Source organism: Gastrolobium bilobum, unplaced genomic scaffold, assembly GCF_033153095.1.
Source record: "Gastrolobium bilobum isolate Gb01-03AN ecotype WA unplaced genomic scaffold, APGP_CSIRO_Gbil_v1 utg3161, whole genome shotgun sequence".
Lineage (NCBI taxonomy): Eukaryota > Viridiplantae > Streptophyta > Magnoliopsida > Fabales > Fabaceae > Gastrolobium > Gastrolobium bilobum.
In genome coordinates, this window is record NW_026899561.1 from 647976 (window position 1) to 670372 (window position 22397).

At 31.6% G+C, this 22397-nt stretch overlaps 1 protein-coding gene and 1 non-coding gene across 2 annotated transcripts; both read left to right on the forward strand.

Annotated features, from left to right (window-relative positions):
- Positions 1–304: 304 nt before the first annotated feature.
- Positions 305–3123, forward strand: LOC133291532 (dual specificity phosphatase Cdc25). Its single transcript, XM_061489810.1, has 3 exons — positions 305–435; positions 520–658; positions 2745–3123. The coding sequence occupies exons 1-3, from the start codon at positions 350–352 to the stop codon at positions 2916–2918; spliced, it is 399 nt and encodes a 132-aa protein (XP_061345794.1). The 5' UTR covers positions 305–349; the 3' UTR covers positions 2919–3123.
- A 3773-nt stretch (positions 3124–6896) lies between these two features.
- Positions 6897–6970, forward strand: TRNAI-AAU (transfer RNA isoleucine (anticodon AAU)). Its single transcript has one exon. It is a non-coding gene; the product is annotated as a tRNA-Ile (tRNA).
- The last annotated feature ends 15427 nt before the right edge of the window (positions 6971–22397 follow it).

A 22397-nucleotide genomic window follows, 5' to 3' on the forward strand; every position in this document is an offset into this window, starting at 1 on the left:
TATAAAAATTAATATTATATGACGTTTTTTGAAGAATTATATAAATTCTTTATTAAAGGATATTTTTATTAAAAATATTTATTTTTATCATATATAGTATTATACAGTGCATTACCAAATACTAGATGATATTATCTTATATAATATATTATTTTATACAATATCGTGCCAAACGCTTAATAGTATTGAAATTCAATTAAATCTTATACAATCAGACTTTATACTACCAGATATTATTTTATAAATATCGTGGCGTAATAAATTGTATAACAAAATAAAAAGTAAAAAACTTACACACATTGAGAAAGTAGGAAAAGAAAAAAGAGTGGAGGAAGAGAAGCGAAGAGAAATGATGGCTCGCAGTATCTCGTACATTACTGGGTCGCAGCTTCTCTCTCTGAGACGCCAACCAAACATTGCCATCGTCGATGTCAGGTACGGTGGTTTGGTTTCCCCTCACTTACTGTCCGGTTCGTTTTTGTTGTTATTGAATTTTGATTGATGGGTTGTTTTGTTTAGGGACGACGAGAGGAGTTATGATGGGCACATATCAGGGTCTGTCCATTACGCAAGCGACACTTTCGCCGAAAACATCTCAAATCTCATTCAGCAAGTTAAAGGCAAAGACACCCTTGTCTTCCACTGCGCTCTAAGTCAGGTTCGCCTTTAATTTATTATTATTATTATTATTATTATAGATGATATATTATTCCAATTCCATATGTTATGAGGAATATGGACATGACATGACTGAGAAATTTTTAGGTATCTTACCTCGTTTTTGATTTAGCATAGGACAGCATACTGCTGTTTAGGTCATGCTGTTAAACAGCTAACTGTGGATGAAGGGTCCCAAATTTTCAATGCACCAAAAGTTCAATTTTTGGAAAACTTTAAAACAATCCTTCTTGATATATTTTTTCAGAGTCTATGCTTTTCTGAAGTTTTGACTTTATACATTAGTGAAATCCAAATACGTTAAGATTGAAACTGAACTTTGCTGCCAGCACCTCTAGCCGTTGGAAATGAAGACGTGTCGTGGTGCAGCCATGAATGCTATTTAAACTAACAAAAATTCTTCCAAAAATGGTATTCGAGGGAGCTGGAGCAATAGCTTAAACTATTTAACAAAAAAAGAATACAATATCAGCGACTAGGATGGTAACTTACCAACTATATTGGAACTCCTTCCCCAGTGCTACTTATAATATCACAAATTATTAGCATTAGACTTCTGAAATTCCAGGCTGTTGTTAGAGATATAAAACCAATAACCATTTATGTATCTTCATTTATCTGCTTAAGCTTTTGGGAGAGTTGGTCGTTGACATGGTATAAGAGCCTCTATTAACAAGTGTTAGGAGTTTGCATTCGTCTAAACAAAGATGAATTTCAGCACAAGGTGAGTATGCCAATGGTTTGTCCATGCTTCAATCCCAAAGGGCTCAGGGGTGTGGTAGAGATATAAAATCATCCATATGTCTCCATCTAATAGCTTAAATTTTAGGAAATTTGGTCATTGACAGTTGTAACATCTTATTTAAGTATCATAGGCTGAAAATTGTCCTTAATAGTAGATTAGCAACAAACCTACAAGTTACACAATAAACCGAGATGCTTGGACAGTCATGATATGGAGAAAAACATTTTGTCATTGGGAAAGAGGAGGGGGTGGAATATAGCTCTCCATTATCATATGGAACTATTTTACCCAGTTTTTTTACCTCTTCTCCGGGCACAAATCACAACTATATGAATTTCTGTTGTGAGCAACTCTTTTCGTGAGAGGCCCTGTTCTTAATTTTGGTGTTTTCTTTGACAGGTCTATAGCTGGTGTCCTTAAATGTCAACTTTTGTTTTAGTTGGCTTCACAATCGTGACTAGTTTTGGTTATTTGTAGAAATCAAACGTGTGTGTGTGTGTGAGAGAGAGAGAGAGAGAGAGACAGTGTTTTGATGCAAAAGAAGAGATTAAAAATAGGAAAGGGAGTTGGCCGAAAGAAAATCGAAGAGAGAGGACTGAGGAAAGCCAGCAGTTTGTGAGGAAAGGCCTGGAATGGTACGAGAGGATGAGAACTCCTTTCTTAAGAAAGAAAAATAAGGAATTAAATTTGTTAATATTGTTTTTTCACCATCTTCCATTGCTTTAGGCAAAGTGAAATATTAAATTTCTGTATCTGATTTCTGTTCTTAGGATGATCTTCTTCTTCTTGTATAATTTCAAATTCTACATGATTGATTGATCAGCTTCTTATATTCATTTGTTGATTTATTTAGCTTATTTGTTGATTTAGAGGGCGAGCCTAGAGCGGTGGTAAAACTGTTCCTTTGTAACTAAAAGATCATGGATTCGAATCCGAATCCGGAAATAGCCTCTTTGCAAATATGCAACGATAAGGCTACATAGAATGATTCCCCCATCCCGGTTTAATGGGGAGGAGTTTGGTTTGTTTCTTCCACTTGCTACTGCTTTTTCAGAATGTGCATAGTGATTCCTATGCCTGACAGAGCTGTTATTCAACTTATGTTACAATTTATTCCCTTTTTCTGCATTTGAGTTAGTTCAAAGATGCACTAGATATACATGATATTAACTTTTTATAGGTATCTTTGTAGTTATATTATATCTTACAAAAATCAACTTGACATGCCTTGTGATGGGAACATGAATGCCTTCCTATACCCTTTTTGTATGATACCAGAATGTGTCTCTTTAAACTGAAAGTGGCATAAACTACTCTGTAGGTTCGTGGCCCAACTTGTGCTAGGAAGTTTGTCAATTATCTTGAGGAGAGTAAGGAAGATGCTGGGATAAAAAACATTATGGTCTTAGAACGTGGCTTCAATGGATGGGAAGCTTCTGGTAGACCTGTTTGCCGCTGCACTAACGTTCCTTGCAAGGAGAATGAGAGTGCTTAATCAAAGGCATGTCGTGGTTGGGATGGAATCATTGAAGCATATTGTCTTTGATGTGACGTGTACACATTTTGTATACAAAAACAAAAGTATGACCACCATGATCATATCATTATCTAAATCATAGGTACACTAAATACCCTATTTCTGTTTTGTCAATCATTTAATAATGTGAGAAATTCTTGGGTGGAGGCTGCCAAGAATAACATAGGTACTCTTTTTTCTTTCTGAACTTTCCTACGGTCTCACATAACATAATTTGTTCAATATGGTTGAGAAATTCTGCTTTGACAAGTTTCACGAGCTAGTCCTAGGGAAGACGAGCATTGTGGAGACTTGGGAGTTCCAGGAAACTCAATTAAATCCATGTCTTTTAACAAACTTGCTAAAATGAAAATGGATATACTCAAAAGCCATAACAATTAATATGATTGCATGAAGAAAGGAAAATGATGTAATCAAATTTCTTTAATTTCTTTAATCACTGATATGCAATCAAATTTTGCTTGTATTTCATGGCAAAAAAAGGAAAAAATTCTTACGGTTACACATAATCCTTAACTATGCTAGCTGTGTTTCCTCTCGGTTTCTATTGCTAAAAGTACATAATGCAAGCCCAAGACATAAGTTGTTAAACAGATTCCAGGAGTCATTATTATCATATAACTTTGTAGCTTCCTACTCTTTCTTATCTTAGACAATATATATATATAGGGTTCGCTTTTTGTCATGTCACATGACAAGACTATTTTCCTGCACACACAAATCAAGTGTGGGTCCCACGCTTAAAAAAAAAAGTCAAACCAAAATCAGGATACGGCGTCGTATCCTCAAGATACGTTGCCGAATCCTTGTTGCAGGAATGAACAGTGTCATTCCTGCAACATGATTCTTATATTTGCCATATATATATATATATGAGGTAGGATCATTTGATACCGGTGTCAAATTTAAAATTTGACATCTCATCTGAGAGCCGTTAGATCAAAAAAGATCAACGACTCTGGTTTGTAAGCATGTGACATCATTGATCTTTTTTGATCTAATGGTTTTCAGATGAAGTGTCAAAGGATCATATATATATATATATATATATATATATATATATATATATATATATATATATTGGCGGACCCACACTATTGCAAATGTGGGCACTTGCAGACACAAGTTTTTGTGGGAGAATTTTATTTGCAAAGGATTAAGAGGTGATTTGAACAGTTCATATTGTAAAATATGCCAAGGTTAAAACTAGTGTTAAGGACACATGAAAAAGTTGGCTATTGTACTGTTGGAAATCTCTAGCCATGCATCTTTTAGATATAAAGTTGGCTTTACAACCAAAAATATTGAAACTTATTGGAGTTTCTATGAAATGTTGTACAACTCATAATGTAAAAATTTTTACCCTCACTTGTGATATATAATTATATTTAATATTAAAATAATAATAAAAAATAGGACAAGATTATTGTTCATCGCTATACAAATAAAAATCGTAACAAATAATCATTGCTTGAAATTATGATAGCTTAGTTGACTCTTGATTATTATTATTTTATGTTAAATTGAAGTTTTTTTTTCTTTTATTTGTTTATTTTTTTTTGTTTTTTAATGCATTTAAAATTTTTAAAAAAAAATTAACGCTACTTTTTTTTTGGAGGTTACAAAAATTAACGCTATTAAATGTGCAGATATAAATAAAAATTTTTGTGCCAGAGAAATATTTTCCCCTTCCGGTGAACAAGTTAAAGAAGTTCTTTCATCTTTTCACTTGTTATAGTGTTAGTTGGAGAGCTTTTTTTTTTTTTTTTTCTCGTTATAAGTAGGAGTATAGTTAAACATAATTTTACATAATCTTTTATCATAAAAGAACTTTTTTATAATAAAGAAAAAAATAAAAAAATAAAAGCTCCATGGAAGAGTTTTTTGCAAGATATATGTTAGTATTTTGGAGTTCTCAGGATATTTTTTTTCATATTTTACCCTTATTCTAAATTTATATGTATAAATTTTTGTCATTTATCCTAATAACAAATTATTTCATCTCCCTTTCTTTAAATTTCTAAGAACAATTTTATATAATTATCAAATAGCTTTTAACTATATTTTTTAGGCAATTTTTTTAAGTTTAGCTTAAAAATAATTTTCAGCTTACTCTTTTTTTTTTTTGCCAAATAAGATATCTCATAGATTGAGTTTAACATGGTTCTAATCTTTCCTCGTATTTTAACCGGGCCATATTTTTTACTGAAATTCAACTGATCAAAGGTCATAATCCGACCAATCACCGTGTTATTATGATATTTACGAGCACATTTACAATACGGCAATGATATCCTACGTAGCACTGATACGACACGCGACACGTGACACGACACGACACGACACTCTGACACGTCAATTCTAAAATATTATGGATTTCGACACGTTGGGACACGTTTTAATATTAAATAATATTTTTAATTTATATAGTGTATACTTCATTTAATATTTAATAATTTAACAAAAAAATGAAACTAAATTAATAATACCCATCAACATGTTATAAAGATGGAAGCTTTAATAAAAAAAATAAAAACTGGGATGAGAGAGAGATATAATATCAGATAGAGAGATCAAATCATATTAGAGAGAGATCAGAGAGAAGAAGATACAACAAGAGCGTGATAGGAATTGACAACAATGATGCTGAGATGATCTCTTATCTACTTAAGGAGAAAAAAGACAAAAAGATAAAATTGATATGATCATGTGGAAGCTTTATTAATATATTTTAACTTTTTAAAAAATATTTTTAAAAAAAAAATAAAAAAAATTACGAAAATGCCATTTGACCGTGTCGGACACGGTCAAATTCGCGTGTCGGAATGATCAACGTGTCGAAAAAAGTCAACCGCGTGTCCGACACCGTGTCAGAGCGTGTCGCCGTGTCGGACCCGACTCTTCTTGTTTTTACAAGTGTCCGTGCTTCCTTGAAGATATCCAATTGGGTGCGTTTTTTATAATTTAAATTATGTATTCTTTGAAGTACATAGAGTAAATTATAAAAATTATTTTTTATTTTTCTCTCCGTACAAAAAGCTGCTGAGGTGGCATCTCTCTATTGACCGATCGCACTGAATAATTGGTATCATCGTTGTACCTTAAATATTTCTGATATTTAGATAAAATATACAAATTTGAACATTATGCATCGTAAAATCGTAAAATTTTGAAGTAAGAAATTAAATTTAAGAAATAATTTATCATATATGTTTTGGAAAAAAATTATTAATACAAATATACTATGATATTGTGAAGGAGAAACTAGTTTAAATCAATAAGTTCAATTATTTACTAATTATAAAAATGTATTTTTAAAACATTTTGTGATATCTGGCCAGATTGATCCAATGTAAATTTTGACCCAAAAAAGCAGAAGATCACGGCTCTATTTGAATACTGTTCTTCAAAACAGTTTTTTAGTTTTCAGAACAAAAAAACTAAAAAACTCGTTTGGTAAGACCTGTTTTGTAAAAAATGTTTTGAAAACTATAACTATTTTTTGTTTTTAAAATCAAAATTTAGAGAGCATGTCTCAGTTGTTTTTGTTTTCTGTTTTAGTTTTTAACTTTCAAAAAGAAAAAAATATAGAAAACAGAGTTTCCGTAACTAATTTTTTTTTTTATAACAAGTTTCCGTAACTATTTTACAAAATAGTTTTAAGAACAAAAAAACCAGAACACAACCAAACAGACCCCACATCATTCCCCGTAGTTCTAGACTCGATCAGGTTTTGAATACCCATACTTATAACAAATTCTGTTTTCTAAAATGGTAATTCAGTGATTTTCAATGTTCTTTTGCATTTTCCCACTCTCATAAATATCACAAAAAAAAAAAAAAAAAATTGTCGATGAAATAAAATTCTTTAAATCTTTGAGAAAACAAATTATAATGTATGTAATTATATAATTTATAAGAAGACATCATCAACATGGCCTATTAGCTCAGCTGGTTAGAGCGTCGTGCTAATAACGCGAAGGTCGCAGGTTCGAGACCTGCATGGGCCATTTTTTATTTCATCTTAAATTTTAAAATGAACCAATCCCATTTTTGCCGTAGCACGCAACTCATCTTCTAGGGTTCGGGGTTCTTCGTTCATGCATCAACTTCAATAGATAATTTCATTCCAACATGATAATCGATTCATCTTTTTGTTTCTAATTTTATAGTAATTTGTAAATAAATGTGATTTAGGTTTTGCTTGGGTTGCCTATTGCCCTTTTTCCTCGTCCCGATTGTCAACATATTGCGTATTCTCTTCTATTATGTTATGGTAAGTGCATCCATTCCATTAATCGTTGTATTAACTCTATGGATCCGTAATAATCTTATTTTTTTAACGAGATTTTGAATACATAACCAATTCACAAACTCTCAGTTCATGCGGTTGAACATATAAGTTGGCTTTGATTATTGCCCAAACTTGAAGGAGGTAATTTGTATTTTACCTGATAATCAATGGGGTAAAAGAAAACCATAGTAGGAGAAATTTGAATCATTCTTTACTCTCTTAATAAGCATGTACCTGTAATACTATTTTCTGTTGTTTCTGAACTTCATCAATTTTTCAGGGAAAAGTGTATCTGCTTTTCGGCTGAGAGGGCTCCTCTAAGCTTGTCCATACAAGCCTGCTGCCAAAAGGGATAGTGAAGTAAGTGAATACCTAATATATTATGTAGTTGTGAAATGAACAACTATTAAGCATATGTGGTTCAGCTGTATAGCTGCATTCAGCTCCATTTGTGAACTTCTGTATTGATTAGAAGTTTAAAATAACTGTGACAGTGATCCTCTTTTCAAAAAGTTAAGAATTCTTTCGTTTTTTGGGCTACACTAGGAACTTGAATCAATGTGTTTAGACACCATTCTTAGGCCTACAACAAACCTCCTAGTTAATAAGATGTTATCTTTTCCGTTTGCTCACTGCTGAGTCCTGACCAAAGTTAATACCTCATGGTTTTCTTCTCTATTCTTTGAGCTATTCCCACCTGCTTTCAAAATTGTAAGAATGTAGAGGTGAATACTATTAGCCAAACAAGTTTGGATGAAGGTGATCTGACCACCCATTGAGTATAAAGTATCCTTCTAACTATCCTAGCTTCAAGCAGTCATAAATTTGGTGAATTACAAGATCCCAAAAAGAAGCAGCTCAAGAATTACTACCGAGAGGAATTCCCAAGTAAGAGACCGTTGTGAAACTTGACAACCAGCCATATCACATTGGAAGAAAGAACTTGATTATCCACATTCAAGCTGGCCGAGCAACTCTTAGCCAAGTTGATCTTCAAACCATTTAACTAGAGATGGTCTAAAAGACCATAAGAATTGGAAGAGTTCACAAAGGTATCTATCCTCTTCAAGAAAGAGATTTGTATCATCAACAAACTAACTAAAGGTTAGACCATGGCCTCTGAACCAACTTTAACACTTTTAAAGAGATTCCTTTGTGTAGCCCTTGAAAACAACCCCCTTAGAACCACTGATGTGAATAAGGGGGGAGATAAATGGTTCCCTTGCATAAAGCCCTGTGATCCTGTAAACCAAGATTTAAGCTCATCATTCACAATCACAAAGAAAGTAGCAGTTGATAGGCATCCAAAAATCCATCTTCTCCATCTAGAATCGATACCCTATATATCGAAAACCTTGTTTAAGAATTCCTGACTCACTCAATCACAAGCTTTCTGAAGACATTTGTTCATATTACCTGATAGGCTGATATGTTATTCTGGTAGGGTGGTTGTGTATAAGACATTGTCAGATTACTTCTCGTAGGGGGAAAATATGTTCCTTGCCATAATTATTGAGACATAGTCATACATATTTGGTTTAACTGACAAGAGCTCATGTTATTGATATTCATGCATATCTCTCTAGAGAAAAGGAATCTGTAATTTTCTGAATAATGTATATCTTAGTCAGGAGATCGTTTTATTCTGCATGTTCTGTTTTTGCGATTTGTTAGAGTTGGAGTGATCATTTAGTTTTCCTTTTTGGTCGTTGCTGCTCCATATGATCCTCGATGATGGGTTCTGTTTTTGGTGTTTGCATCGTGAATGTGATGTCTAATGTTTACATTGATGCATGTGCATCAGTGCATGCCTATAAACACGTGTTGGTTGTTTAATGTTTGAGAGTTGTACCTTCCATGAAATATAAATTGTTTGGAGGAGGGATATTCTCACTACCAAAATTTTTTATTACCAACTTACTACCTACCTAATCACCATTAGATTAACATTTTCTCTCTCTTCAATTTTTTTTTAACATTCTCTCTTTTTGATCCAATGGTGATGCGATGGGTAGTAAGTTAGTAATGAGAATTTTTGGTAGTTAGAATATCCTCACTCAATTGTTTGAAACCCCAATCTTTTAGCAGGTTGAGGTATATGTTGTACACTTGTACCTGCTCCAGTAGAACCTGTTAAAACTGGTGGAGTAGATGTCAAGCAGGAATAATCTGGGGTAGCTACTGTGCAATGATGTTTGAGGATAGGGAAAAATAACGATCCAGTGGGATGGTTTGTGTATGTAATTTTATTTCTGTTGTTGTTATTATTATGAAAATATTATTTTTGTTTCCTGAGATAGTTTGAAAGTTGGTAACTTGACATGAAGATGGTAGTCCAAAGTTTTTCTGGTTTGAAAATGAAAGATTTTTACTGTATAAAGTCAATTATGAATCATGCGTTGATCGTTACCTCCATGAATTCAGAAAACTCCGTACATAAAGCATTGTGTGAGAAACGGCTTAAGATGGCGGTGTCATTATTTATAAATATCCCATCCTATCCTTCGATTTGCTAAATAAGTTGCATAGGAAAGAAAAATTCAGTAAGTGTATTTTAAGCCCCAGCTTATATTTGAGAGCAAGAGGTTAAACTTGAGGGGGGAAATGTCCTCTGCCACTTTGATGATAAGAATTTCATTTCTTTATACAATTCTAGCGAACTAAAAGCAAAGTAGGGCACGTGAATAAGTAGAATGATTTTTTAAAGTGTTTACGGTGGCAATAGGCGCTGTTCTTGAGGGAGTGTTTTTCAACATTTCTCTTTCAGGAAACCGGCGAATCCATGGAAGTGATTTCATGGGACCCTTTAACATTACTTTTGGTTAATGTCATCATTTCATCACTACCTACCTAAAGACACACATCTAAAGGATAAATTTTATGGTGTAAGAACATAGAAATGTTATATTTATAAACTCAAAGTTTACAAATTATACTATGTAGAATGGGTAGTATATATTACTTAAGTATGTACTACTCATGATATATTGTGTAATTTGTAAGAGTTTATAAACTTCGAGTTTGTAAATATAATATATCTTGTTTGTAGAAAATAACCTCTCCCCCTCCCTGGGTATGGGTAAACTATAAATTTGAAAGCAAAACCAGTATTCTAGAAATTGACATGAAAGAGAGGTTTGTTGGGCCACCTTACTCATTCTTCAAGCCCCAAAGCAGATGTTTGTAAGTTCAATGCTTCCAGTTTTCAGCAATATTATAGCAAGATAAATTTACAAACTCCACAAACAATCAGATGTTATATGTTTAATTATTTACTTATATCATACGTGTTATCTACATTTTTCACTTTTAATATATATATATATATATATATATATATATATATATATATATATATATATATATCCACCGCGCAAGATTTATACATTGAATATTGTAATCGAAAGTCAAAAAAGAATTGTAGAAATATATCACATATACACTTTTCGAATAGGTTATAAAAATGGTAAACGATCGACTTGTGCATATGTTTGCCCTAAAATTTATATTTCAAAATCTCAAATGTTGCAACAATACAATTACAGTAGCATAATAATGTACGAAAAAATAAATAAATAAATAAATATAATATCCTTGCTTTTTTGAATCAAAATCAGTCAACCTAACAGTGACCGAAATTGCTTGCAAGAAGAGGCAACTGTAAAGAGCATATTACATGGGGACACATGTGAATGAGTTGATGACAAAAAGGAAAGGTGAGGATTGAATGAAAGGAACCACTAATAGTCACTGACCACAAAAATGTGGTAGTAGTGTAGGAAAGTTTACAACATCGACGTTTCAAGGAAAGAAAATTGATTCACATAATTGAAGCTTGAATAGACCGTGCTTGCTTTGTCGTCTTTGTTTGGATCTTTATTATTAGGGGATGGTCGATGGGTGCAATTTAAAGGATGTTTCTTTCTCTTTGGAAACGCACTGGGACAACACACTTAAAAGAGTGTGATGCGTGATAGAAATAGTCAGCGACAAAAAAGAGCCCCCACATTCGTGTTCTTCCATATTGTCCCGACTCATAAATTGAAAAATGATGCCAAAAAAAGTTATTATTTAAGCCGCCACCCTCCTTTCCTGACAAGGCAAGCATTATATTTGTAGTGATATAATTGTTGAAACAGAGAAGATATTGAAGTAGGAGAAAAGAGAAGAAGGAGAAAATTAGAGAGAGGAGTTTTCCTGCAATTTTCTGTTCTCCATTTCATTACTCTTACTGCACTGTATAACACCAAAATTGCAACTGAATTGGTAACCGTAACTACAAAAATGGAATAACAAAAAGTAAAATATTAGGGACAATAAGGAAATTAGAATAAGGGAATTATTAGAGTGCCATTAGCTTGGACTATTGGGTTGCCACAATATTTCTTTGAGAAGATCCTTTTATACGGTAGCAAATTTTACGATAAGATTCAATCATGCTCGTTCTCTACAAGAAGACATTAGGTACAACTAGTGAAGGAATCATTGAGCGTTTTCACACGAAAAGGTATGTCCTTTGTGATTGGGCCACGATGATGGTTCGTCAGCATACAACCCCACTTGATCCAATAATAGCTTCCACGGAATCAATTTTTCTTACATGGTAGGCATAGGCAGCCCTGCAGTTTTTTTTTTTAGGTGCCTGGATACATGTTCTTAGTTAATTTTCTGTTATTTTTTTTCCACCAAGACTGAAACTATATTGGTAGAAAAATATAATATCAAATTATTAGTATGTCCTTGACCTAATAGTTTAAGTTTTTGGGTTGAATCAATATTTTATATTATATCAATTAAAGCCTCTTTGACCAAGTGATCATGAGTGCGATTCTCACCATCTTATTCTAATAATAAATAATTAAATATTAGGGAGTTTATGATATCAAAACCTATGTGATCAAATGATCACGAATTTGCTACTTATCATCACCATTTTAATAATAAATAATTAAATATTATGGTATTTCTTAGTACAAGTATGTGAATATATGCATTGTTCACCCTTAAAATTCAATGGACTCTTATATGAGAAAACATGTTAAAAAAATATAATATAAAATTATTAATATGCCTTTTATATCATTACTTTAATGTTTGGGTTAAAATGATATTTTTTTTGTGTGTGTGAATATATATATATATATATATATATATATATATATATATATATATATATATATATATATATATATGGGCAGGTTCTTTTTACACCGGTGTAAGACTAACAAGTCTTACACCACATCTCAACCGTTAATGGACGAAAATCATCGGTTGGTATTTGTAGTGTAATTAATGATTAATTAATTCATATGATTTTTTAAATTATAATCGTTGATGCACGAAAATCAACGGTTGAGATGTGGTGTAAGACTTATTAGTCTTGCACCGGTGTAAAATGATCCCGACCGATATATATATATATATATATATATATATATATATATATATATATATATGAAGGTTATATTGGCTCTTTGACCATACAGGGGTCCTTGACCTTTAAATGTACAAATCTAATATCTAATTGAGATATATTATCGTTGGGGTCTTCAAGTTCTGCGGGGGCCAGTGGGTTTGAGTCCCGAACCCCCTCTCCCACGGAACTCAAGTTTTTTTCCCAAGTGAGTGTCACAACCCGTCGGGGAACTCACCCAGGTGTGCCAAGTGTGATAATCTCATCCTTCACTCATTCCTCATTTCCTGTTCATTCATCAAAATAATAGGAACAAGGAATGAGTGAAAGGCTGAGATTGTGTCACTTGGCACACCAGTGTGAGTTCGCCAGGGGGGTTGCGACACTCATCTGAAAAAAAAAATGTGAGTTTCACGGGGGAAGGGGTGCAGGACTCAAACCCTTAGGGGCCTCGCGATACTAAATGACCCCCATTGATAAATACGGGGAATCGAATACCAAATAGGAAAATTAAAGGGGTAAAAGCCCCTATTTGGTGAAAGAGCCAGATTATATTTACAACATCTTTTCACTTACAACCTTTTACAATAAAATCTTAACAATTGATTTCCGTCAATCTGACAGTTATAATTTATTAGGTCACACTTATTAATTAATTATAACTGTCAGATTAACGAAAATTAACAATTAAGATTTGGTTGTAAGAGGTTATGAGCAAAAAAGGTTGTAAATATAACCTCTCTCATATATGTATGAGGGGAAAAGATATACTTACCACAAAAAAAGTTTACAACCTTTACAACCAACTTAATCCCCGTTTGTATTGGAAATTATTGGGATGCATTTATTAATTAATTATTAATTTCTAATAAATTATAACCGTTAGATTGACGGAAATCAGCGGTGATTAAGTTGGTTGTAAATGTGGTAAACTTTTTTGGTAGTAAATATATCCTGACCCGTGTATGAGTTTATCTTTTGTTATGTCATATGACATAAAGTTATATCTTGTCACTCCAAAATTACGTCGCTGCGGGAGTTAGAAGAATTAATGAATGGTGGTTTTGGTATTTTTGCTTGTTTATTTATTATATGAATTTTACCAAAATATCATTCATTAATTCTCCTAACTCCAAAAATCATGTAGTTTTGAGGTAACATGACATAACTTTATGTAAAGTGACATGACAAACAAAAAATTCTATATATAGAGATAGAATATTCTACTTACCTTTTTTTTTCATGGTTACTCTACCTACTCTGAAAGGGCATGATTGATGTAAGGCTTGAGATAACTGATGTAGCATATCTTTTGAGGCTTAAAGAGAAATACAACCCTTGAAATTGAGATTGGAGAAATATATCTATATGAAGGGCATGGAAATTTTTTCCCCAAATTTTTTGGAGGGGGCGGCGGCGGCCAACCTAACCCATGGCTCCGCCCTTGCCTAGGATATTATATGAATTTTCGAAATTTTTTAAGATTTAATATGCACGTAGGTCGAATTTAAAGGAGGTAAGATACAATTTACACAAAAATATATAAATTATTAGGATACAAACAAAAGAGTGACAACAAGAAGAGGTGGCATTTGTTTGTTTCAACTCTCAAGTTCATTCACTTGATTCTGTCCGCGCTTCCGCCTCCGGTGGTCATTTTTGTGCCATCCGACAAAGCGAACGTCCCTCAGATTCTAAACTTTTTTTCGAAAAGATTCTATACCAATATGAAATTCGCTCACTAAAGGCAATAAATTATAGATATATAGTATAATTGTACGATCAATAGATGGAGTTCCTTTGGGTTTAAAATCTGAATATTCATTCTTAATTCTTCTAAGTTGATGTGAGTGGGAGTACCAAGAAGAAAAAGCATGGTGTTTATTATAATTTTCCTCCCGAGTGGGAAGTAGATGCATGCTATGATTACTTATATCTAATCCACATTAGATACAACACCGATCATAATGTGATCAACTCTTTATAATTTCTTAATTGCATATACTATCCTTTTCCACTTTAATATGATCATATTTTATTGTTCCTATTAAGACATTGGTTGCTTCCATGCATGCATGTGGAAAATAGGGGTTCCAGATTCCAAATGTAGGATTTTATATGTTAAATTAATTATTTATGGTGCACTTTGATTGAATGGTCACAAAACATATTGATCTCACACTGTAACATAATTTGAATTGCCTACATAAAACGTTAACTTTATGTAATGGTTGTTGATAAATGTTTATTGGTAAGTATTTGTCCACTACTCTGCTTTAATATTAGAAAACAAACTGTATGGTTTTTTTTCTTTTCTTTTCTTTTCCCTTTAAAATTATGAGTTTTATTAAATATTAATCTCATGTTAAAGAAGATAAGTTATCTCATGTCATAGAGATAAACTTGTGGGCTCCACTACCTGAAAAAATAAAATAAAAAAAGGGGAAAATGTTTCTGCAGTTACTGCAGGTAAGTTATCTGCATTTATTCCCAAAACGACGTCGTTTAGGTATTGAAATCTTAAAAAATTATAAATATAAAGACTATTATAACCCTTAAATAAATTAAAACCGCAAAAACAACATAATTTCCGTCCCAAAACGACATCGTATTGGGCTTACTGCAGAAAAAATGAACCCTAAAAAAAAGAAAAAATGGCACAATTATCGAATAGTTTGTAGGAGAAAAAACTTATCTCATGTAACATAAGAATAGTTTTTTCCTAAAATTATAGATGACACCTTTTGTTACTATTTTCTTCCCTTAGGATAAATTTTCATCACGCTAAACATTCAGTGCTGCACCCACTAAATTTAGATAATTCACTTAATTTTATTTACTCCATGTACTTTTTTAAATTTTAAAATTATATGAATGTACTTGTTTTAATTTTAGTGAGGAAATATATACTACAAGGGCCAGTGGCGGATCCAGGAAATTAATGAAGGGTGGGCACTGTTCAAGTACATATAGATCTGAGTCTGGTCTGGAACGCGACTTGCGAGCAGGATCCGGCTGGCTGGGTCTAGTTTAGATCTGGATTTGGACAGATTGCGACTCAACTTGACCGATGATGGAGAAAGAAACAAATGTTCCAACTTCTAATAACAGAGATTGAGGTTTGAGAGGAGATGAATCAGTATGTAGATGCAAACGAGCTCTCTGCTGTTAGGTTTGGATAATGAAGGTGGAGGAGAAAAAAAAATCTTACGAGAAAATAAAATAGAAGGAGAAAAATTAAAGGGGTAGAATATCGTAACAATCAACTAGGGTTACCACCAATGTTACTACCAATCAATTTCACCGTTAGATCGATTATGTGGATCTAACGATTATATTTATTTTCATCTTGTATGGTTATGATCCCCATATTTAATGTAAAATCATTAAATATAGGAAATAATAATCATACAAAGGTGAAAATAAATATAAAGTATTAAATATGGGAAATCATAACCATACCAAGATAGAAATAAATATAACTATTGGATCAACATAATCGATCTACTGGTGAAATTAATTGGTAGTAATATTGGTGGTAACACTATTTGATTGTTACAATATCCCACCCCAAAATTAAATTAGGAAAATTTGAATTTTAACAGAAAAATATTTTTATATTTATACATCAAATTTTAAGGGTGGACACTTTCCCCCCTTCTCTAACAGTTGGATTCGCCTTTGACTGGGACATTGAAAATTTACTCCTTTTTTAATATTGTTTTTTACTTATGTCTTTCCCATACATATGTAAATCTTAAATTATCTTTTTTTATGTTTTTAATTTCAATTTTCAAAATTAATTATTAATTTTTTTTAAAAACATAAAATTTCATCTTTAAATGTATTCTTTTAAATATCTTATTAAATTAATTATATATGTTTCTTTAATAATTTCAAATATTTTGTAAATATTTTTATCTTTTCATTTCTATTTAAATGTTTTGCTTAAATTAAAAAATACCTGCATAATAAATAAAAAGAAAAGTCTTTATCATTTTAAATGACATAATTTTGTGTCATTTTAAATGAAACTATTATATTTTAATATTTTTTACCTTATTTTTTCTTCACAATATGCTCACTTTCTCTCTCCTCTTACTTTTATGGAGAAGAGAAAATATAAAAAATCACTAAATATACATCAAAACGCAGTAATTTCATTTAAAATGATACAAATGTATGTTGTTTAAAATAATAAATATGTTTTCCATAAATAGAATATTTACTAGTTATTTCACATAAAAAAGAGATAGAAAACCCCATTTATACGGAAAAATAATTGTAAACTGAATAAGAGGTGTTATATTATTGAATCAAATGATCACCAAAATCAGATATATAAAAACATTAAAAGAACATTTCTAAATAACTTTCCGGATGGTGTACCATAAATAAAACCATTTATTTTGTCTATCAAAAAAAAAAAAACCATTTATTTTACAATAAATCTATATAATAATCTATACAAAAAAAACACACCTACCAAACAGTCCCTTAATGGATTTTAGTATGATTTTTTAATACAAATCTTTTTTCGACAAGCCATTACCAATGAACAACTAGCAAAAAAATAATAATTAAAAAAGTAATTACTTTTAGTTTTTATGGAGAAAAATGAAACTTCGTGGCTAAAGCTGAACAGTAACCACAGACGTCATAGCGACGTCATGGCATGACGTTGTATTTAGTGGGGTGGAACCTTGGGAGTAAATTCTCAGTGGAATTCGGAGAAAAAGAGAGAAATAAGAATAATGAAATAGAGGGAAACGCAACTTGCTGTTGGGCTTTGTCTTTGTTTCCATCACATTGCACAGAAATGAAGCCCATTACCAAGGAAACAACAACGTCACTTCCCATCCATAATTTATAGACAAATTATATTAATATAATGTGCTTATTCACTGTTACTACCCTATAAGCACCATGTGATTTAACACCTTTTTTTAAGGGTCTCTGTCAGACTGTCACCCCAGATATGGCAGTGATAACACGGGCAATCGGTTCGTGTGTTGCCACGAGACATAGGTAAGCCTTGCTTCGTGTTTAAGTGTCTTAACATTCACATTTCCAACCTATTTTTCCAAGAAATGATAGACATGATCAATGGACTTTACATGTTCCCTCTTATCAAAAACCGAATTATTATTATGGCTTCAATAAATATCTGGAAACGATTTTGAATAGAATATAAAAAAAAGGTTGAATTTATATATCACTCAATTTATTTTTATTTGACTGTTATAGTACTATAAAAGTTTTGTATAATTATAAATCTACTTTTTTTAAAATCAAGAAACTATAATTTTTTTTTTTGGTAAATAACTATAAATTTAATTCCTACATCCGTTTCCCTAAATTTATTTGTTTACCTAAATCTTTTTAAATTTCAGAATTTTTATATCTTTTTAAATTAAAAATACCATCACCTAACAGCTTCAGTAATTATAACGTTACGAGTTCGATCCTCATCACCTATACTATATAGTGAAATTAAATAATACAAGATAAAATAAAAAATTAGGCATGTATAATATCTATATTTCAAATTCAAAGAACTCTTATGATGAGAAAATATATTAGAAAATAATATAAATTATTAAAAATATTATCACCTAAACCCTCAAGAGTAACTCAGTTGGTAACTGAGCTTCTTGAGTCAGGGGTATGAACTCTGACTCAAGTAAATTCTTGAAAAATCTTTATAGGTCAGAGAATATGTCTCCCTCCTCAGAGGGCCGTACTCCGAGAACAAGATGATGGATACCTCGACTCTAGGTTACACGAAAAAAAAAATGTTATCACCTAACAATTTAAGGCTCTTGCGAATGAGAATATTCGGGTTATAACATAAGAAGAGTTTTCTCAATTAATTTATGGGTTTTGCATTTATCATTTGACATGAGGTTAGAAAAATTCCTACACACACATAATTCAAATGGGTTCCACCATAAACAAAAGATAAAAAATGAAAAAAATATTGCACGCAAAACGATCTCTCACTAACATGAAAAAACAATTCTCCTAGGAGAAAATATTTTTCCTTAATTTATAACAGATAGTAAAAAGTAAGCAAAAATCCGCAGCATATACCAAAACTGCCATTCGTATATACCTTGAAGATTCTTTAGTGGGCAAGATTCTAGTCCGTATCCATTGTTTATTACACTAAATAATAAAATTATTGCTACGTACCAATATTGATGACCTGCTGTACCGTGACCTCATTCCTTCTTCCTTGGGCAGCAGAAAACCCCAGTTATACCAAGAGTTTTTAATTTATAATAGGGAAAAACAAGTATCAGGACAATCCTTTATAATATAGTCTCCACTTTTATTGACATTTTTGTTTTTGAGTTACAAGAAGAACAAGGATATCGTTCTCTTCTGGCACAAGTTCCACCGCTAAATGGACTTACTCGGAGCAACGAATTTTTAATATTACAATTTTGATGTCTATCCTGTTCAACAAGCTGTATCAAGTGGTAAATTACAGTCATTTATTTAATTATCAACATATCTAGTAACTATTATTTAAAGGTCTGTCAATACACCTATCTTTAGGAAATCCACGGTAAATGAAGTTATGTCTTTCTTGAATCAAAATAATCTACCGTTGTTTTTTATTTATTATTGCGGATCTCAACTTTTAAATTTTATCATTTTTGTGTAAAAAAAACACATAATTAAGGATTGTTGGTCGTTAAATTACAAGTTACAACTACGTTTGGTGCAGTCAATTTTTCTAAATTCCAAACGTGATGAATGATGATGTGATACGGTGTGATATGGAAGGGGAACCAGAAACAAATGGACGAGGAACCTTTTCCTGAATTACCATCTTAGCATTTTAAGATAGTCACGTGACAAGCCTATCTTTTCGGAAAAAGACACGTGATGTGGCTGCATTATTTTATTTTAAAAGTATTTTTTTAACATTTTTAGTAATTTACTTTTTCTCGCGGCTCGTGTGTACGAGATGGCTCCTTCCTACTTCTCCGCATATGAGTTAAAGAAACTTCGAGGAAGTGACGCCGTCGCTATATAAAAAATATATAATATCTCAAATTGTCCAATAGAAAAGAAAGCAGAGGTCCAATCTCCAATGGATTTGGACCACGCCAGCGGAGTGGTATTAGAAGGACGATGGGACTCTAATGCATTAAGGAATAGATTTATTTGTTTTTAATATTTTGCATCTAAAGCACTTTTTCTTTGGATACATTATTTCCCCACACCAATTATGGAGTTTCGAAATTTACTTAAGCTTAAGCATAGAATGATTTTGAGGAAAGTACAATGGGAATATAATAATTTTTCTTATGTTCTATTTGGTATGAATAAAAATGAAATAGTAGTATTATTTCATTTTTACATTTAATATGTTGTAAATTAATGATTTTTTAATTTTTCAATTTTTTTTTTTAAGTTAAGCAGCCTAAGTTGGATCTGATTTTTGACTCACCGGCATTGGAAATTTTCACTAATCCATTTATCTATATCCCGATAATTTTCAATGTTCTGTATTCCAAATATGACGATACCATATCAATCTATAAATTATTTATCAATTAATCCTCAAATACAATAGGAGAAGAAAAAACAAAACAATTGTATTATAAGCAAAATGATTCTTCGATTTCGGTTTCAAATTGTCAATTGGTGCCATAGTTAAGTTGAACACCTCATATTAATTGATTTAGGTGTTTGATGATATTAAAATCAATCTTTAACAGATACATAGATCCATGTTAAAGAAATAATATAAAAACTAATTCAATTCAAAAATTTAAAGTAGAGACCCATTTAATTAAGTTATTAGATGAAGATCATGTTAACGATATCAATTATATTTTTTTTAATAAATTGATTGTTTTGACAAAATTGTTGTATTTTTTTTTTTTTGATAACACAAAATTGTTGTATTTAATGTTAAAAAAGTATCGAAAACCAATTATTCCTGAAATTCAAGTTATTATATATATATATATATATATAATTTTTCTTAAAAAAAGTCTAAATGCAATAGCTTGGAATTTTCATGAGATTTTTTTTTCCATCTGTATATATAAAAGACTTCTCATGAGATTAAATAATCTCCCGAACACTCTAATGTGCATAAAAAACAATTAGTACATGTGATGCAGCACGTCACAAGATTTTATCTGGATGCAAGTGGGAGAAACTGAGCAATTGTCTACTATGATATTCACTAGCTAATGCCATGGATTCTTACTAACATACCACTTTCGCCTATTGTGCGTGTAAAAGGCGGTAACATTAATCATGGTTACATAGTTGGCGTTTAAGGCAAGTACTAGCGACTAGCAAGGTAATCTCAAATCACCACAGTAGTTTATGTTAGTGAGTAAATTTTCATAACTGTATATTCTCTTAACTATTTTTTGCGGCAAATAAATGTGTCAATTAGTGTGCTCTAATCCCAAAAGAGGCGGTAATCCGCTCGGCCTCAACCTGCTTTAAAATAACCCAATCCAATCAACCTGCTTTTGAAAGTGTGGTGCAAATTTTAACCCATTTTATCCGCTAACACATTAAAAAGTGATTTTTTTTTTTTAAATTTATAATCTCCATAAAGATAAAAGGTATTAAACGAAGACAAAAGAAAGTATGAAAAATTTAAAAATAAAATAAAAAATCAATCTGGTGGGTCAATCTGGAGATCATCTTCTGTACATCTGTAGTAGGTACATCTGTCGTTCAATAAGTAATACTTGAATAAAAAAAATATTTTTCTCTCCTTTCCGTATAAGCATCACAGGCATTTCTCATTTTTTATTAGATAGATGCACTGAGTGAATGGTACAACAGTAGTACCGTAAATATTTCTGTCAATCTGCCCCACCACAGATTGAATATATTTTGATCTATCTTTAAATGAGACGGGTTCAAGCGAATTGGTAGGTTGAGAATTCCAACCTAGGCCGCCACAAAAAAAGCCAACTCGACAGATTGGATCTATTTTGTCACCTCACCAATTTTATTTTATTTTATTTTGAAAAGTGTGTGTCATTTTAAAAGATGTAAAGTTGTATCATTTAAAGGGAGAAAAAGAGATAGATATAAATTGTGTCATTTAAAAGCATATACAATTTTCCTTTTTTTTTTTTATAATTCAAACTTACACCAATTTATCCGCTGATATTCATATAGCCGTCACCAAATTAACTAATACATTGAGCGTATCATTTTATCTCAATATCCTTGATCTCACGTTATTAGATTTCTCCACAAATTTCTTTATATGATTATTTTTGCATATAAGCCAATATCTTCCAAAAAAACTTCACTATCCTACTATTGTAGGTACTAATGAAGTATTCCTACAGATTCTACTATAGTTATGGCAAAAAGATTTTCTTGATCCCATGATTACGGGTGACGAATTATTTTTATTGATTCTATCATAATTATAAAATCTCCAATATACATCTAACCCTAATTGCATGCTTGAGCATACTGCACTGGTCTCAGGTATTGACTTGTCTACAAATCTCTATTGCTACATTCTGCCTCATTTTGTCAATAAAACACCAAAATTAGTCATTTTAACGCAATCACAAGGCGATGAGTGTAATTTCAATTTTTTTTTCATGTGAATAGCCACTTTTTTAGTCATAATCCTCTCTCACTGTCTCGTTCTCGATATATCATATTATCATATCGCTGGCTTGAAATTCTCAGGGCCCCAACAACACAGTAGTTCGAT

Bases quoted from the DNA above. Each gene is read 5' to 3' on its own strand.
- LOC133291532 (XM_061489810.1), top strand. From the start codon at position 350: ATGATGGCTCGCAGTATCTCGTACATTACTGGGTCGCAGCTTCTCTCT. The intron at 436-519 runs GTACGGTGGTTT...TGTTTTGTTTAG, and splicing joins ATTGCCATCGTCGATGTCAG to GGACGACGAGAGGAGTTATG. The intron at 659-2,744 runs GTTCGCCTTTAA...ACTACTCTGTAG, and splicing joins TCCACTGCGCTCTAAGTCAG to GTTCGTGGCCCAACTTGTGC.